Genomic DNA, 16,239 nt, shown 5'->3' with positions numbered 1-16,239 from the left:
CAAGAATCGAAAGCCATGCTCACTACTTCTCCACTCAACCGAGGCTCTCTCCCCCGGATTTTGGGTTCGTGTTTTTGGGTTGCGAGGGCTGAAAGTGGCTGACAGCGCATGACAGTCGGATGAAAGAGGAGGATCATACTCTTTTTCACGATCGTTCACGCTAAAGATGAACTTACAAACTCTGAATATGTACCTGTTGTCATAGTGGGACCTTGTCGAGCTAGTATATTATAAACATCCGTGACCCGTGCCCAGGTGGACTTCTTCTCTCTTTACTCCACAATCTCATTTCTTATTCTCATTCCCATTCCTCCTATACCATTGGAGCTTGATCTACGAGAGCTTTGTTTGCTCTGGTTCTTGCAAATATGCCAACCCATGCTGTGTCCACATACACCCCGAGCGATGTCCCTCTTCCACCAGCGCCTTCGGCCACTTACTTCTCGGAGTTGCAGTGGAAGACCCTGTATGCGCTGGCCGACGCAATTGTGCCCTCCATCCACACTGCGGCAACTGTCAAGTCATCGAACGACCGAGTGATTTCACATGCAGAGTGGAATTCTGCCGTGTCGAGCTTGTCAACGGTTATTTCTGGACCCGATGCCGTAAATATTGCTACCCAGTATTTGCAAGAAAATGTTTCTTCGAACCCGCAATTCCGAGCCATAGTGGAGCGACTCCTGGGTGACCAGGTGCATGACGAAGGAAGGAAAGGGTTTGGGTTGATCATGACAGCGCTCAACACCCGTACGGGTTCGCTGATTATGACGGGTTCGACAACTCCGATCCAGGACCAACCGGTGGAATTCCGGGAAAAGGTTTTACGTGGATGGGACACCTCTCGATTGGCCCCTCTCCGCGCCATCTACCGAGGAATCACTGGCATCGTGAAGAAAGCTTGGGTTATGAGCAGCCCAACCATCGGCCCAGTTCTGGGGTTCCCACGCATCCCTGTTCATGGCAACCCCTCCGACGGTTTCCAGTATGAGTTTTTGCAATTCACTCCTGGGGACCAGACAGAAACGATTGAAACCGACGTCGTTATCGTGGGAAGTGGCTGTGGCGGTAGTGTGACTGCAAAGAACCTAGCCGAAGCGGGCCATCGAGTGCTGGTTGTGGAAAAGTCCTATTCCTATCCATCGGACACATTCCCCATGGGCCCGAATGAGGGATTTCTCAACATGTTTGAGAACGGGGGTGCCATCTCCAGTGATGATGGCTCGATGGCAATCCTAGCGGGCTCAACGTGGGGCGGTGGCGGTACTGTTAACTGGTCGGCATCTCTACAGACCCAGAGGTATGTCCGACAGCAATGGGCGGATACTGGTCTGCCTTTCTTCACCTCCCTCGACTTCCAGAAAAGTTTGGACCGCGTCTGTGGTCGCATGGGTGTTAACGAGGAGCACATTGAGCATAACTACCAGAATAAGGTGATTCTTGAAGGCGCAAGAAAACTGGGCTATGCTGCCAAAACAGTGCCCCAAAACACAGGTCACGGCAAGCACTACTGTGGGTATTGCACGTTGGGGTGCCACTCAGGTGGAAAGAAAGGTCCAACGGAGTCGTTCCTTGCGGATGCTGCTCAGGCCGGTGCGAGATTCATGGAAGGATTTTGTGCCGAAAAAGTGCTATTCACCAAGGTCAAGGGCAGAAAGATTGCTTCTGGCGTGCAAGGAACATGGAAGTCGCGGGATTCACACTTGGGCCTCGGTGGTATTGCGGCCGTGGAGCGTAAGGTGATTATCAAGGCCAAGAGAGTAGTGGTATCAGCTGGCGCATTGCAAAGTCCTCTTCTGCTACTGCGTAGTGGTTTGAAGAACCCCCAGATTGGCCGAAACCTTTATCTTCACCCAGGTAAGCACTCTTCACTTCCCTCCACAGCGCACCGCACAGGCACTTACTCTTTGTTATACAGTTATGGTAGCGGGTGCTGTCTTTAATGAGGAGACCCGCCCCTGGGAAGGCTCTGCACTGACAACGGTCGTTAACGAGTTTGAGAATCTTGATGGACATGGACATGGCGTGAAGATTGAGTCTCTCTCAATGATGCCTTCCGTGTTCATCCCCATATTCCCCTGGCGAGACTCATTGGAGTACAAGCTGTGGGCGGCCAAGATGCGTCGCAGCACGAGCTTCATCACTTTAACCAAAGACCGCGATTCTGGTCGTGTTTACCCGGACCCCGTTGATGGACGCTGCCGGATTGATTACACGGTCTCTGCCTTTGACCGAAAACACATTGTGGAGGCCATTATTGCCAGCGCCAAGATTGCGTATATCACAGGCGCCACAGAGTTCCATACCGCTTACCGCGACCTTCCCCCGTTCATCCGGCCAGAGGCTTCAGACCCCGAGGCTCCCGAAGGCACCAACGACGCGACACTGCAGAGTTGGATTGCCGAGCTTCGTCGGAAGTCCCCTTTGAACCCGGAGCGTGGTTTGTTTGCCAGTGCACACCAGATGGGTACCTGCCGCATGAGCAAGTCACCTAAATTTGGTGTGGTGGATCCGGATTGTCAAGTCTGGGGCACTGACGGTTTATATGTCGTGGATGCGTCCGTGTTCCCTAGCGCTAGTGGTGTGAATCCAATGATCACTAACATGGCGATCGCCGATTGGGCTAGCCGAAACCTAGCCCAGGTGATGGGAACGGTACGAGGCGAGGGCAGCGTGATGGCTCGTCTATGATGAGATGGCCGTGGGATATCTCTTCTGGTCTTCCTGTCAATATGTACTGTTCCGCTTGGACCGACCGCTTGAAAAGCCAGTTTTTTATATGTTATGATATCCCTAGCACTATTCTGTAGGTTTTTCTTTTTTCGTTTTATCTGATTCAGGTGCCTCGTGAAGCGGAATATAATGTGTTAAACTTTTCCGGGTGCTCTAATGTTATGTATATATTTTTTTAAAAAAGAGAATCGCGTTGAGCCTCAAGCCTGGGGACTCTGACGCTTCTCAATGTATTTCTTCTCACCAAAAGCCTCCTTGACGCCCTCAGCCTCGAGGATCCGCTCGTACCAGGTGACCACAGAGGGGAACTTTTGGCGCATCTCAGCATCAATGGCCATGGAGAAACCCCAGACCAGGGCAGCGGCAACAGTGATATCAGCCAAGCTGAGCTTTTCGTTGCCGACGAACCAAGTGCGGTTCTTGAGGTGAATTTCTAGACATTCCAGCGAGCGTTCCAGACGCGCGAGGTTGGTCTCCTCGACTTTCTCGTCGTAGGGCCGGATACCAAGACGCCACAGGGCCAACTGCGTCACAGGGTCCAGAATCTCACCCTGTGCATAGCAAATCCACTGCCGGATGGTGGCGCGCTCGGCTGGGGTAACTCCAATGAGCTGATCGGCGGCCGGGCCGCTCTCGGCAATGTATTGGGTGATGGCGTCCGATTCAAACAGGGTTGTTCCATTGGCAGCCTCAAAAGCGGGCACCTTACCCAACGGGAATTTGGACAGGAAGTCAGGGGTGCGATTGGTCTTGCCCATGGCGAATTCCGGAACCGCCAGCTCCAGGCCGTTCAGATTGGCCGCAGCCTGGGCCTAGCAGGGGTTTAGTTCAGTATTGACCGGGGTTCTGACTGGGGTTCGAGTTCCATACCTTCATGACCCGAGGACTGGGCTGATAAGAGTAGATAGTGCCAAATGGTGCCATTGTGGATATGAATGAGGTGAGATATATGATTTATGTACGTAGGTACATAACAAAATAGAGGGGTTGTTTTATATGAAGTTATAAAAGAACGGTGTGGAATCAAGTGGAACCAGATTTCTAAGATTTCTAAGCAGATTTGTAGCACAAAAATAGGAAATTGACTACCTAGGTAAGAATATATAGAGATGATTCCAAGGTTAATCAATTTATAGGTATAAAACTTATAAAACTCGGGAGATATAAAGATGTGAAATGTATACTATTGGGGGAATCTTAGGGGAACCTGCGTGGAAGTTCATATATCCCCCTTGGAACTCAACTATTCCACTTCCAATATTCTCAAATATTCTCAAGTACTCTCAATGCAACATACTTTGAACAGTTTTATTCCCCGAACCTCAAACAAGCTTCTCGAACAAACCGAGATGGAGGCCTGCACTGTTGGTACGCAACTGGTTGTGTCGAAGAGTGAAGCCAGCTTGTTACGGCCGATCCCAGTGAGCAATTTTCTTTTTTCGTGTTCTCTCAATTTCAATCAGCAAATGACACTTGCAATGTCAGGGCAAAGACAAAATAGCTCAAGGAATTCCAATTGAGTGTGATAGATCGACTCATATTGCAGAGCTTAACTCACACCAAATCCGACTCCAACCAGCCTATTGCCTTCGAGAGCCCAGTCATTGTCCCAAAAAAAAAAAAAAAAAAAGAAAAAGAACGAAAATCTCACGGCACACCAGTCCAATCTTACAAGAAAAAAAGAAAAACAAAATGCAATGAATCCCAACAACGTCCCGGATCTACTAGGCCACGCTTAGCATGCCTCACCGAGGCGCATATAGTTCCAACAAACTGAAATTTGGGTCAGCTTTTCAATTCACGAATTTGGGAGGATAAAGACGCACTTGTATGTCCCATGTCTTTGCCAAACAAGCTCTTCATCAGATCTTCGCCCTCACGTGTGCCCTCGCTCGGGATATAAGTGACGGCCGTTTTGCCGAGAGCTAGGCCCATCACAGACGGGAACGGCTGTAAGGTCTGATAGTCTGGCTTTTCACCAGTGCACTCTGCCATCATATGCTGGTGGATATTAATCGCCGCGTAATGGCCCATATGCATTGCACCACCACAGCGCTTGATACCTTCCCACGCAGTGAGGTCTCCTACTGCCCAATGATGCTCCGCGTTAGGGATGGCACCGGAAAATTGTAGTCTGCAGAGATATTAGGAATGTTCTGTGAGCAACTTGGTTGAGGAAACAGCCTTACGAGCGGTGCACTTTGATGTATCCCTCCTCATTCAATGCCTCTTTCGGCAGATACATTGATGTTGGAACAGTTTGAGAAACAGCATTTAGAACATGGCCAGTCTTGAGTTGTTGACCATCGCTGAGAGTGAGGTTCCAGACCCGTGTCCCATTTTTCGTGTCCACCGCGGTCGTATCGGTAACGCGTTGTCCTAGCATGACCTCGACACCTGTATCGCGCAATATAGACTCTACGCGCTCGGCAAAGTCATCCGGCAACGGCTCCGAAGATAGCAAGCGCTTTCGAGAATGGATCAGGGTGACCTTCTGTTCTGGGTTCAGGATCTTCAATTCGGCAGCCATCTCCACGCCCACGGCGCCTATCCACGAAAAAGGTACGTTAGCAGGGGCGAAAGCAGCAGAGAGTGACAGGTAACACATACCTCCACCGACAACAACGATACCATCACGGGCTTGCTTCACATCCGTCATGTGTTCTCTGGCTTCCTTGAGGAACTCATCTCGCCGCAAGGATTGGGGAACAGTGGGGAAAGACCGACGCAGCCCCGAGCCTGCAATCAAGTAGTCATAGGACTCCGTGCGGCTGCTCTTAGTCTCTGAATCGACAATATGGGCGACTTTAGCGTTGAAATCAACCGAACTGACGCTTCCTTGGATAAAGCTAAGATCTGGAGACTTGAGACCGGGAATATCTTGGAAACGAGTCCATGCCTCGGACGCAAATTTTTCACAGGCCAGGGCCTTTGGGGATCCGATCAGATGAACTACACATGTGAGCGGGGTGATGGTGGAGGAATTGTTGATCTTCTGGGGAGCTTACAATAGCCATCTCGCTTATCAACTACAGTTATCTGTATTGGAATGCGATGTGTAGGAGCTTTGGCATCGGGATTGCAATTGAAACGCGCGAGGCGACCCTGTGAAAGATCAATGAGGGCCAATGCAGCAGATAGGCCACCATAAGAGCCACCGATCACAAGTACCCGGAAGTTGCGGGATACAGTTCGGACAAAGTCGTTGGAAGGCATGATGAGTTAAGGAGAGGTGAGACACAAGCAATAACTAAAGAGAGAGGCCGAAAGGAAAGCGGAAAAGGAGAATAAAGAAAAGAAATCTAGAAAAAAAGGCCAAGGAACTGAGCTACCTAGGTATGTAACAGAAATAAAGAAAAATATCGTCATATCATCGGATTATGCGGGTCCGGATCTTATCAGATTGAAAGCGACATCGGATAGAGCGCATCCATGGTTGCTCCCTTTTCCAGGGTTTTTGGCTTGGATTATCAGATCCGATGGCAGCCGTGAAATGTGAAACATCCCTCGGTTATATTGGCTTGACCTCAAACTCCGATTATTCCGTGCGAGTCTTTCCGGAACAGTACAAACCTCAGGATGCCAAGTCGTTTTTGGAAGAACCGACATGGTGACTGATACACATGCAAAAGCATCCGTTAAGTTTTCTTTTTCAATTTATCACTGTGCATAATACATATGTGAATAAAAGAGGATATTACATGGACAACATTTAATAGTATTTCGTGTGGACCAGAAACATTGGAATTCGCTCACACGGTTGTACCCGATGACCGTACTGTGTAAAGTAAAATACACATTAATTCCACGGTTCAATACAGCCACCAGCCCAAATTGGCAATGATAATCGATCTGACAAGATGAGCATCTAATCTGATTCTGGGAAGAGCTGGAGCCGACGTAGCCAAAACAGAAAATGATAAGAAAATAGCAGAAAATAGCGCATTTCGCTGCAGGATCCGCTTTTCGTCATTGTTATGTACCTGACGTTACAAGCGTTGAGCTTGAGCGAATCACAATAGAATCTGATAAGATACGCCCCTCATTTAATTACATAATTTATTTCAGATGCAGATATTATTTGTGGTTGCAATTATTATTGTGCACGAGTCTATTTTGTCAATGGGATTGGGGTATTACTGCAAAATCTAGAGTCTCTATACTACGCGAACACGAGGACTTTACAATCCGTGCTCCTTATTTTTTTCTTCGTTCATGCCTTTTGGCGCTCGGCCAGCACCGCCATCGCCATTTGCCGTAGCTCCACCTTGCGAACTTTCCCGCTTCCCGTCACAGGAACCGTGCTTGAAGCCCCCTCTTCTCCAAATACAAACACATGCTGCGGGGCTTTGTGTCGGCCCAAAGTCTCACGTGTCCATGTGCGCAGTTCATCGTCGGTCGGACGTGCGGCTCCTGAAGCGATCGCGATAAATGCTCCGACAACCTCGCCGTATTTGGGGTCGGCAATACCAATCACAGATGCTAACTCAATTGAGGGATGTGCGGTCAGTCGTTCTTCGATTTCGAGAGGATATATGTTCTCGCCGCCTTTTAGATGCCAGGATTAGAAATCGCGATCAATGTCCATGTGGGGGTTTGAACCTACCACGAATGATGATGTCTTTGAAGCGACCGGTGATGGTGCAGTACCCTTCGGCGTTAAAGGAAGCTTCGTCGCCAGTCTTGAGCCATTTGACACCCTCGGCATCGGTTATGAATGTCTCTGCCGTCTTCTCCGGATTATGCCAGTATCCCTTGGTGAGCTGGTAGCCGGCCATGCAAAGCTCACCACGCTGACCAACGGGAACGATGTTTCCCTGTGCATCGATAATCTTCGCGCGAGCGTGGGGCAAAACCTTTCCGACGGTGGTCAATCTTGTGTGGATGCTGTCGGTGGTGAAAGCATTGAAGCAAGTGGGCGAGGCCTCCGTGAGACCTAGAGCTTGGGTTAGCACTCGATCGACAGGCCAATGGGAGGGACAATACCATAGCTACTGGTGTATTCGGTCATATTCAATTCTGCAAAGAGCCGCTTCATGAGTGGCCGTGGGACTGGAGCCCCAGCAATGATGCCTGTGCGGAGGTTTGAGGTGTCAAAGTTCGAGGGCTTGGGAACGGCAAGGATCGCCTCAAACATGGTTGGAACACCATGTAGAGCAGTGCACTTCTCGTCGGAGATGGCATGCAGAACCGCCTTAGGGTCGAAGGTTTCGCTGGGGAAGACAATCTTGGAGCCATGGGTGACCACCGCAAGCATGCCCAGGACCAGCCCGAAGCAGTGGAACAAGGGTGGCGGGCAGCACAAAACATCGAAAGAGGTGAGATTCATGCGATCACCGATGAAACGCGAGTTATTAACCAAGTTGCTGCGGAGGAATTAGCTATATTCAAGAGCGAATCGTCGTACATGGTCCACATACTGATGTGTCAACATTGCAGCTTTAGGACTGCCCGTTGAACCACTTGTGAATTGCAGATTGCAGACATCATCCGGCCGTAACTCGGCCTCGCGGTCCTGGAGCACATGTGCAGCCTGTGACAGGCCGCGTTCCATGACATCGTGATAGGTGGTGAAGTTGTTGTAGCTTTCGCGGAGAATGACAATTTCCTCTAATGATTCCGATGTCGCAGATTTTTTAGGATTAGGGCCGAGCTGGATAAGGACTTCCTCGAGATTGTGACGTCCAATGCGTGGTGTCATGAAAAGCATTCGGCATTCTGAATGAAAATTGAACAAAAAGCCGAGATTAGTATGGAGTCAATAATACGGGAAGTGGATATCACCCACCACTGTGATTGAGAGCGTAATACAGCTCGGAGGGGGTGTACGTGTTGTTCAACACGACCAAGATAGCCCCAACTCGAGCGGCCGCAAAGAACACCGAGATGTATTGCTCACAGTTGCCTGCCATAATTCCAACACGATCGCCTTTTTGAATACCCGAAGCCAACATTCCCCGAGCTAGACGATCAGTCTCATCTTTCAGCTGGCCGTACGTCCATCGCGCACCGGTCCAGGGGAAGACCAAGCACTCAATTCTCCCATACTGCAGTGCTTGAAGTGTCAGCAGCTCACCCAAGGTGATGTCCAGCAGCTGTGGCTCCGTCGGGCCTGCGACAAGAGACAGCTGCGGACTAATAGGAGGCTGTACATGCGACAGTGTCTGCTGCAAGCGCTGTACACTTCTCGGGGCCGCCATGGTAGATAGATGGAAGTTGAGGAAATGGAAAATCAGAGGGAAAAAAACCTTGGACAGAGCGGGTTTATAGATGTAGCCGACAATACCGCGACAAATTTCGCACAAGATAAATTCCATAAATTCCATAAATTCCATTAATTCCATCAGATAGGCCGGGCTCCACATCGGAGGTATTGTATTGGTAATTTCACGAGTTTGGCATTTATGCTTGGTTAGTCCTAGATCTTGGCGTCTTACAAGACTCCACTCAGGCTTCAAGCGAACCTTGGAACCTTGGCAGGATACGCCAGCTCCGAGGGTCTTTTACAACAAGGTCGATGTATACAAATACATCGAATTGGATGTTGGTCCCTGCATATGAAGTAATTGGTACTAACATGTCGCGCTTACATAGTTACAGCCAGAACATATGCAGGGTACATTTAGAAATGTTTCCCGCTGACATATACATAATACGTTGGTGTTGATCGTTCAAAAAGGCTGCAAAACTTTTGGCCTGATCCTTATGAGAATCTATTTGATGACCGGGATTTTGTTGCTTAGGGTGGACTGACACCGGAAATTACGAATGTCTGGGAATAATGACATTTCGGAATCAATTAGCAAGACGTCTACAACATACATTGGTATAATGTAAAATTCTCTTCTCGGTCATCTCCCCGGGGATCCATCGTCTGGTAGGTCTTCCGTCACGGTAGTATGGTTCAGGATTGGTCGTCAGAGTCTAACCTCTAACCGGCATTGAAAGATAAAAAAAGCTCCTCTTGGAACTGGACCCCACTCAGGATCAGATAATTTGTCTGCAGAATCTCATGCCGGGGGTTTATCGATCAGTTGGGAAGATGCCTGAGTGGAGCCCTTGGTCTACGATGTTGGTAATTTCGTAGCAGCCCGGGACACACTTCCGAGTTGGTGTGAATAATTGGAGGCACTGACTCTTGGCAGGTCGCGTCATTCCGAAACTAGTTTTCGCTTTGGGAGCGAGGGATAGTTAGTGGGACACAGCCTGGGCCGTCTCTGTCAGGTACTGCAGCCCTAGAAGACCCAGTATTTGTACACATATATAATTCAATATTCGGATTTTGTTGAGCTTCACCTAACAGAAAAATCAACCATCCCATCTACCATTCACCATTGCGAATGTGCAACCCCTGGCGACCAAATCTAATCAATCGGGCTGATCTAATCAATCATTGACTTCGTGTTGGACCCACCCAAAAATACCACTTGAAAGATTCAATGAATGTTACAGGGAACCGGAAGGGAAATTGGAAGGCTACTAATACTACATACATAGTAGTACTAACTATTATGTATATGTCCACGTATTGTGTATGAAAAGGCTATTTTGGAATATGTCAAGATCCAATTCACTAAGGCTGAACGGACTGGTCTTGTCATTGCTTGTAAACCAAACAACAAAGATTCCCCATACGATCAGATTAACAGATAGCAAGGCGCAAAGTGCCCATTTTTGGCATACTCTGAATTTAAGCACCGATCACAAGACATGGATACATCTCAAGTAGACGGCACGTTATTTAGTACAAGGAATTCTTCATACCAAACTTTCCGCCGTTTGGTATAGAAAGGTCTGCGCAGCCTTTCCAGTCGCAGGTGTTCTGCTGATAGTCAGTATGGGTGATTGAACGCAAGAGAGCCAAACACACTCTGTGAACCTCTGTTCCCCACTAGTTGAAATGTTTGCTGGCTCCGGTGAAATAAACTGTCAAGAAAATCATCGCACCAGCAATTCCCACAGATGAGTCCATGGCAGAGCTCAGCACAAAGTTGTACTTGCTCCACCAGCTATGCAAACGCTTTCGAACGAGCCAGCCAAAGGTGAGCCCGATAAGTGCCCAACTTCCGTAATTCATGCCGGTCGCAGGGGGCAGGTAATTCAGCCCTCCGAGGAACAGGGGAACATGGACCCTCCTCCACAGCGACTTGGGGTATCGGCAGGTCATATAATAGACGGGAATGGGTAAGATGGCTCCGGCGATGAAGAAATAAAGCAAAGCAGAATAGCCAATTTGGTTCAAGAAATAGCGACGAGGGCCCACTGCACCCCAGATTAAAGAAGTATTGAAGTGGGTGCTGCTGTAAGGACAACTGAAACCATTGACAGCAGCGCTAGTGCAGATGCCAGTGATGTGATTCATGGCCCAGTTGAGGACACCGAGTGAGGAGAGCGTGCCGACAAGCATTCCAACACATTGAACCAAGAACAATTTTCGTTGAGGGATCTTCGGGGTATTAGCATGGTTCAACCATAGTAGGAAGGGAGAGGGCTTGCATGACAATAGTAAGCCAGTTTCATATCCTGGGCAAAGTAGAGACCCTTGATGGTCGTGATGTATCCGATGTCAAAGAACAAGATGTTGGCCAGGACCTTGCCCTCAAAGATGAAACCGGCCACGATACGGCAGAAAATATCGATATTGATCTTGAGGTTAGAAGTGGCATACACCAAAGCCAACTAAGATTGGTCAGAGAAGACGTGTCAAATGTGTAAATCGGTACATTGGGTAGACTCACCGCAGGATAGAACACCAGTGCCACAACACACGCCAGCAAAACACCGTACCATCTCAGTTCAACGTTCCACCACTCAACGGCGAACAGCGACATGAACAAGGCTAAGATGCATGCAAGCAAATACCACCACAAGGGCACATCCGGGTCTCCCCTCTCGTCCTCGCTGTACTCTCTGGAGCGACCGGGACCAGCCGAGGCACCCTTTTGGCTGCATCGGCCATGACATGACGTCTTTCAAGGATAACCCAAACAAGAAGGGCGCTCAGGGTCGCAAATGATAGCCCGAACATGTTCAACGCGTAGGTAACTGGCATATATACCTAATTTTCCCTTAAGTTAGCTGGATGCCAAGTTTTGATTTTATCGAACATGCAAAACTACCGGTGAGTAAGCAAGGCACTTCTTAACATCGAGCTTGTAGTCTGAAGCCGCATTGACAATCTTTTTGACTTTGTAAGTATTTCCAGTATTGTCGAATACTGTTTGTACAAGTCAGATTTGGCGCCCTAAGAACTTGAACGGATGAGTTGTACCTTGAGAGCTTTGAAAAGGTAGGTAGCCCGTGTTCCACACATTGGTATAGTAAAGAGCAACGGCCACAATCCAAATCCAGAACACCAGGGAAATGAAGACGTTGAGAACTGCCCACGAGGGAATGAGCAAGGGGGACCCGATGTAAGATATTTGGCTCCCTATGGGTCCCGTCAGCACGGTGGTTGACTTGCAAAGTTGTGACACTCACAATCAAGCGTAATCGGTAACAGTCCCATTCCGGAATTCATCCCGAAGATCTGATTGACTACTTTGCTCTCAGGCTTAATCCAACACGGAAAGCTGAAATAGCTAAGCGCCGGGAAGATGAAGTCTGGGAACCAATACCAGCAGAACGAGATGCAGAAAGCCATAGTGAAGAAGGCATAGCGAGACATTTTCCAAGTATTGTAAGTACCATCCATAAGTTCCATTGCGCCGAGACAACAAATCCAGGGGACTTACCGCACCTGCACTTGTTCCTGGTTGACATGGTGGAGGGTTGTGGTCAACGCAGTAACACCCAGAACTCCAGGCCAGATCAGCTCTTGGGGAACGACCACAATCGCCCGGAATAGTCCAGCAAGACAGAACCCGATGAGGAATGTGGAAAAAGTAATGAGAATTTGGAATCCCCATCCTGCCTTGTAGCCGTAAAACATTTGCTGCTCTGTCAGGACATCGGCGCCGAGACGAACGTAAATACTGAGGTTGGACATTATAAAGATCAAAACATGCTCCTGGAGGAATCTTTATTAGACTAAACACTGTGGCTTTTGCCAGAAAACTTGCCTTTGTATTAAAAGGACCCGGGTTGATATTAAATGCCAATCGCCCTAGCGGAATGGTCCAGTTCGGGATGACTTTCTCCCAAAGCTTTCCCAGGAGGTAAGCCAACAAGAGTACCACCGAGCCCGAAATTGTCAAAGAAGGTGTACGGAGGGTGTAAAGTGTGTTCAGCCCGCTAACGACCACGCAAAAGGCAATTCCTAGCACCCACATACGTAGAGTGAGAACGGGCTCAGTAGGATCATCTTTGGCTATGCCTATACCAGCAGCCCGCAAGATTTCAGTCTGTGAATCTGCATCTGTAGTGATGTGAGAATTTCGAAAAAGAAAGGCACAGCAAAAGGCAACAAGGGACTTACCGGAATCAGTATTGTTTCTATCCTGGACTTCCTTTTCCCGAATGGATTTCTCCAGGAGATTGATGTCTTTGTTCTTGTTGGTTTCCATGATGGGGCACGAGAAAGGGAAAAGGATCAGATAAAAGGATCAGATAAATAGGTAACATCAGATAAGATGTAGAAAGAACGTGTAATCCGGATGCAACATCGGACTGAGTCCGTGGAAATACACATATCCACCATGGTTCACCCCTTTAAGGCTCTCACCTGGACAGGAGAGGGACAAGCTTCATTCTCGTCTGGGTCCAGTGAAATTTTCAACTTTTTTTATTTGTCTTTTTCTTGTCTGTCTGTCTAGAAGTTCCCCAAGACGGTTTGTTTTCTTTTGTTTATTTTCAAGGTACATTACCTAGGTTAATGTCAGTGGTGATTACATAGAAAATAATATCCTAGGCAAGTTTCCTTGCATAGAATTCTGAAAACAAGCTTTGCAGAGACCCATATCTCGTCTGCATGACCAGGTTGAGAAAGGCCACGGGGACAAGGAAAGTCCACAGGTGCATCTAGACCGCAGGGTGCGACCTTTTCCGAGTCGACACAGCGAAATAATGATGGATCTGGTCAACCGATGTTCATATAGAAACAGGCATATTCTCCTGTGTGTATGTATCTAGGGCCACCATATGGACTGGCATAATTCAATGGTCGCAGGGATGTAAATCTACATCCGACCGGTGTGTAGAACACGGTCTATGTTTTTCCACTCACTGGGCCAATAAATCTTCTTCTACCACTGAGACACGGACTTTGATACCCCAGCCATTTCGCCCACCAATCCAATTCTTCCGTTTTCCGACCTTCTGGATTTTCTGCACGTCATTTTCGAGCTCTTCTTTCAGGTGAGACGGGTCATATGCAACTTTCTGAATGGCAATTGTCAAGTCCAGGCCCTCTTTCTTGCCATTTTTCCCTAACCCATTCTTCCATTGTGCCGAGGGAACAATTCGCGGCTTGGAGGTGTCAATAGATCCGGTTGGGTACAGCTGGCTTAGGATGAGGCCGAGTTTTCCAAGATAACGTGTCCACCAAACCTCCTCTGGTGTCAAGATTCCCTGGAGGTGGGTCTTCAAATCCATGTCTCTGGGTGGCAATTCTCCGCCGTAACGTTCCTGGAGCATTAGTGCCAGAAGAGCACGGTGGGCATGTGGAATACCATGCGTAGAGGCTAGGATTCCAGTGCTAGTGCTATATAGCGCAGCACTCGAGGAGAGTTCTTTGGACATTGTGGCGTGATAATAGAGGGCATTAGCAAAGGCCTGCACAAGGTGAAGACTGATAGAAGACGGGAACGATCGGCTGGCAGATGGTCGAGGGAGGGCCGCCAACAATAAAGCGGCAAGCGCCTCGGCCGACGAGGGCGCATAACGGGCCGTGGCGACCTCTAAGGGATCCTGCTGGCGGACAACCGGGAGCATCTCACGGAATAGCACTCCTTCCCGTACTCCACCTTGACAGAAATGGGCCTCTTTGATTCCATGTGGTAATGATTCCGCCAAGGTATTGACTAAGAATGCCACAGAGGGCACTTGCTTGCGTCGCCGGTCAGAGACCCGGAAGATTTCGTGTGCCGTCCGAGCCACCTCTTTGAGAGCTTCGGTGTTCTCGAAGTCTTTCTTAGGTGCGGAATACCCATTAATAATGGAAATGGGGTAACTTTGGCCCTTTGTCTGGTGCAGATATAACAGAAGATAGCCCCATCCCCGAAATCCTCCCCCCGAGAGGTAAAGAGGAAAGCCCCCTTGCTCTCGGGCCCTCTGAACAAGCTGTTCAGGGACATTGAGGGCATCAAAAGCGGCGCGAAAGTTGTCTGCCATTTCCTCGCGGAATTGCTCCTGAGCTTTGTGCGCTTCCTCTTTACTTTTGCCCCTTTTGAGGTCCGCCAGTTTCTGGGTCAACGCAGCTGCTCCGTAGGGAAAGCTGACTGATCCTCGGGAACTCATATGCACGTTGCCCGCATGCGATGTGATCCAAGTCATCTGCATGCTCCCACCCCCCAAATCAAGCGCGAGTCCCTCCACATCTGAAAAGCTGCTGGCAATCCCCCATGCTCCAATCACTCCCTCCTCCTCCTTTCGTAATGCTTCTACCGAAATCCCGGTTTTGTGGCGGATGGCGTCGATGAATGCAGAAGCATTGATAGCAGTTCGAGTTGCTTCCGTGGCGATGATCCGAATGTTCTGAGCAGGAACTCCAATCTCCACGCAGACAATCTGGAAACGAACTATGGCACTGACGATTCGGTCGATGACATGTTGTGGAATGGGTATTCGAATGCCTGAGTCCGGGTCCACTTGAGCCTCGTAAAGTGAAATGTTGACCCGATGAAAATGTACAGTAGGGATGACACGGGTGGTTGGGGGTGAGAGGTCTGAGATCGAACAACGGATGCCATTACTGGATTATTTGAATCAGTGAACAGTCCTCACCCGGGCACATTGAAAGAGCAACGAAGACGTGGCTTTGGTCTGCCTACCTGCCCAAATCTACCACCGCATGAAGGTATACATTCCGTCCCGGATCAGATGCCACCTTATGGCCATTCATTGCTGGAATTTGGCTTCCTCCTCCCATTAAGGCGACCAGTTGAAGTTGCTCAGGTGTACGTTGTACATTGAATTCCATCAGTGACGGATAACTCTGGAAAAAACCCCGCGTGACATCATCATTCTCGACCGCCCGTTGTTCTGCCGGATAATGATGGATGTGCTATATGTACATATGTAGCTTCCAAGTACAATATGCTTTTTAAAGAGTGATGTTAGCTTTTTAAAAGGCATAGATAATTCCAATCTTTTAACCATTATGTGGCCATTCAAGCTCATTGTGGTCGGATATATTGAGTACATTGCAGATTAAAGGCGGGCAAGGCACTAATATATGCCTTAGGTGTTAAGACACGAGTATGGATAATCACATGATCTGATGTCACAGTCAACTTTTTTCAAGGAAAAACTTCCGTTGGACTCCAGATTTGGGGTACGAGTATATAAATCAATTATTATGGAGCTCGGCTACAAAAAGATTCAGTGGACAAAATCTGGGTGTTGCAAGTG

The 16,239-nt window shown here is 48.7% G+C and overlaps 7 protein-coding genes across 7 annotated transcripts; 1 reads left to right on the top strand and 6 right to left on the bottom strand.

Moving 5' to 3' along the window:
- Window positions 1–368: 368 nt before the first annotated feature.
- N7471_013951 (GMC family oxidoreductase) lies at window positions 369–2,688 on the top strand (the record flags this gene model as incomplete). The annotated part of the gene is made up of 2 exons (XM_057286669.1): window positions 369–1,854; window positions 1,916–2,688. 2 exons carry the CDS (start codon window positions 369–371, stop codon window positions 2,686–2,688), a joined length of 2,259 nt encoding a protein of 752 aa, XP_057128738.1.
- A 242-nt stretch (window positions 2,689–2,930) lies between these two features.
- On the bottom strand, window positions 2,931–3,654 carry N7471_013950 (glutathione S-transferase family protein; the record flags this gene model as incomplete). The annotated part of the gene is made up of 2 exons (XM_057286668.1): window positions 2,931–3,542; window positions 3,601–3,654. 2 exons carry the CDS (start codon window positions 3,652–3,654, stop codon window positions 2,931–2,933), a joined length of 666 nt encoding a protein of 221 aa, XP_057128737.1.
- Window positions 3,655–4,465: 811 nt separating this feature from the next.
- On the bottom strand, window positions 4,466–5,946 carry N7471_013949 (putative pyridine nucleotide-disulfide oxidoreductase AMID-like; the record flags this gene model as incomplete). Its single annotated transcript, XM_057286667.1, has 5 exons — window positions 4,466–4,503; window positions 4,557–4,864; window positions 4,920–5,277; window positions 5,341–5,682; window positions 5,739–5,946. The coding sequence occupies 5 exons, from the start codon at window positions 5,944–5,946 to the stop codon at window positions 4,466–4,468; spliced, it is 1,254 nt and encodes a 417-aa protein (XP_057128736.1).
- Window positions 5,947–6,943: 997 nt separating this feature from the next.
- On the bottom strand, window positions 6,944–8,930 carry sidI (putative long-chain-fatty-acid-CoA ligase; the record flags this gene model as incomplete). Its single annotated transcript, XM_057286666.1, has 5 exons — window positions 6,944–7,278; window positions 7,337–7,666; window positions 7,717–8,096; window positions 8,151–8,448; window positions 8,519–8,930. 5 exons carry the CDS (start codon window positions 8,928–8,930, stop codon window positions 6,944–6,946), a joined length of 1,755 nt encoding a protein of 584 aa, XP_057128735.1.
- A 1,691-nt stretch (window positions 8,931–10,621) lies between these two features.
- N7471_013947 (uncharacterized protein) lies at window positions 10,622–12,433 on the bottom strand (the record flags this gene model as incomplete). The annotated part of the gene is made up of 7 exons (XM_057286665.1): window positions 10,622–11,176; window positions 11,227–11,409; window positions 11,469–11,569; window positions 11,638–11,788; window positions 11,850–11,947; window positions 12,002–12,160; window positions 12,211–12,433. 7 exons carry the CDS (start codon window positions 12,431–12,433, stop codon window positions 10,622–10,624), a joined length of 1,470 nt encoding a protein of 489 aa, XP_057128734.1.
- A 27-nt stretch (window positions 12,434–12,460) lies between these two features.
- On the bottom strand, window positions 12,461–13,235 carry N7471_013946 (uncharacterized protein; the record flags this gene model as incomplete). Its single annotated transcript, XM_057286664.1, has 3 exons — window positions 12,461–12,739; window positions 12,768–13,087; window positions 13,148–13,235. The coding sequence occupies 3 exons, from the start codon at window positions 13,233–13,235 to the stop codon at window positions 12,461–12,463; spliced, it is 687 nt and encodes a 228-aa protein (XP_057128733.1).
- Window positions 13,236–13,890: 655 nt separating this feature from the next.
- Window positions 13,891–16,013, bottom strand: N7471_013945 (putative transcription regulator (RTG2); the record flags this gene model as incomplete). Its single annotated transcript, XM_057286663.1, has 2 exons — window positions 15,660–16,013; window positions 13,891–15,580 (listed from the first exon to the last, which is right to left on the bottom strand). Exons 1-2 carry the CDS (start codon window positions 15,806–15,808, stop codon window positions 13,891–13,893), a joined length of 1,839 nt encoding a protein of 612 aa, XP_057128732.1. The 5' UTR covers window positions 15,809–16,013.
- Between the last annotated feature and the right edge of the window lie 226 nt (window positions 16,014–16,239).

Source organism: Penicillium samsonianum (assembly GCF_028829775.1).
Source record: "Penicillium samsonianum strain IBT 33392 chromosome Unknown utg000011l_segment0_segment0, whole genome shotgun sequence".
Taxonomy (NCBI): Eukaryota; Fungi; Ascomycota; class Eurotiomycetes; order Eurotiales; family Aspergillaceae; genus Penicillium; species Penicillium samsonianum.
Note: the sequence above shows the minus strand (reverse complement) of the source record. Positions and strands in the feature narration are given on the sequence as shown.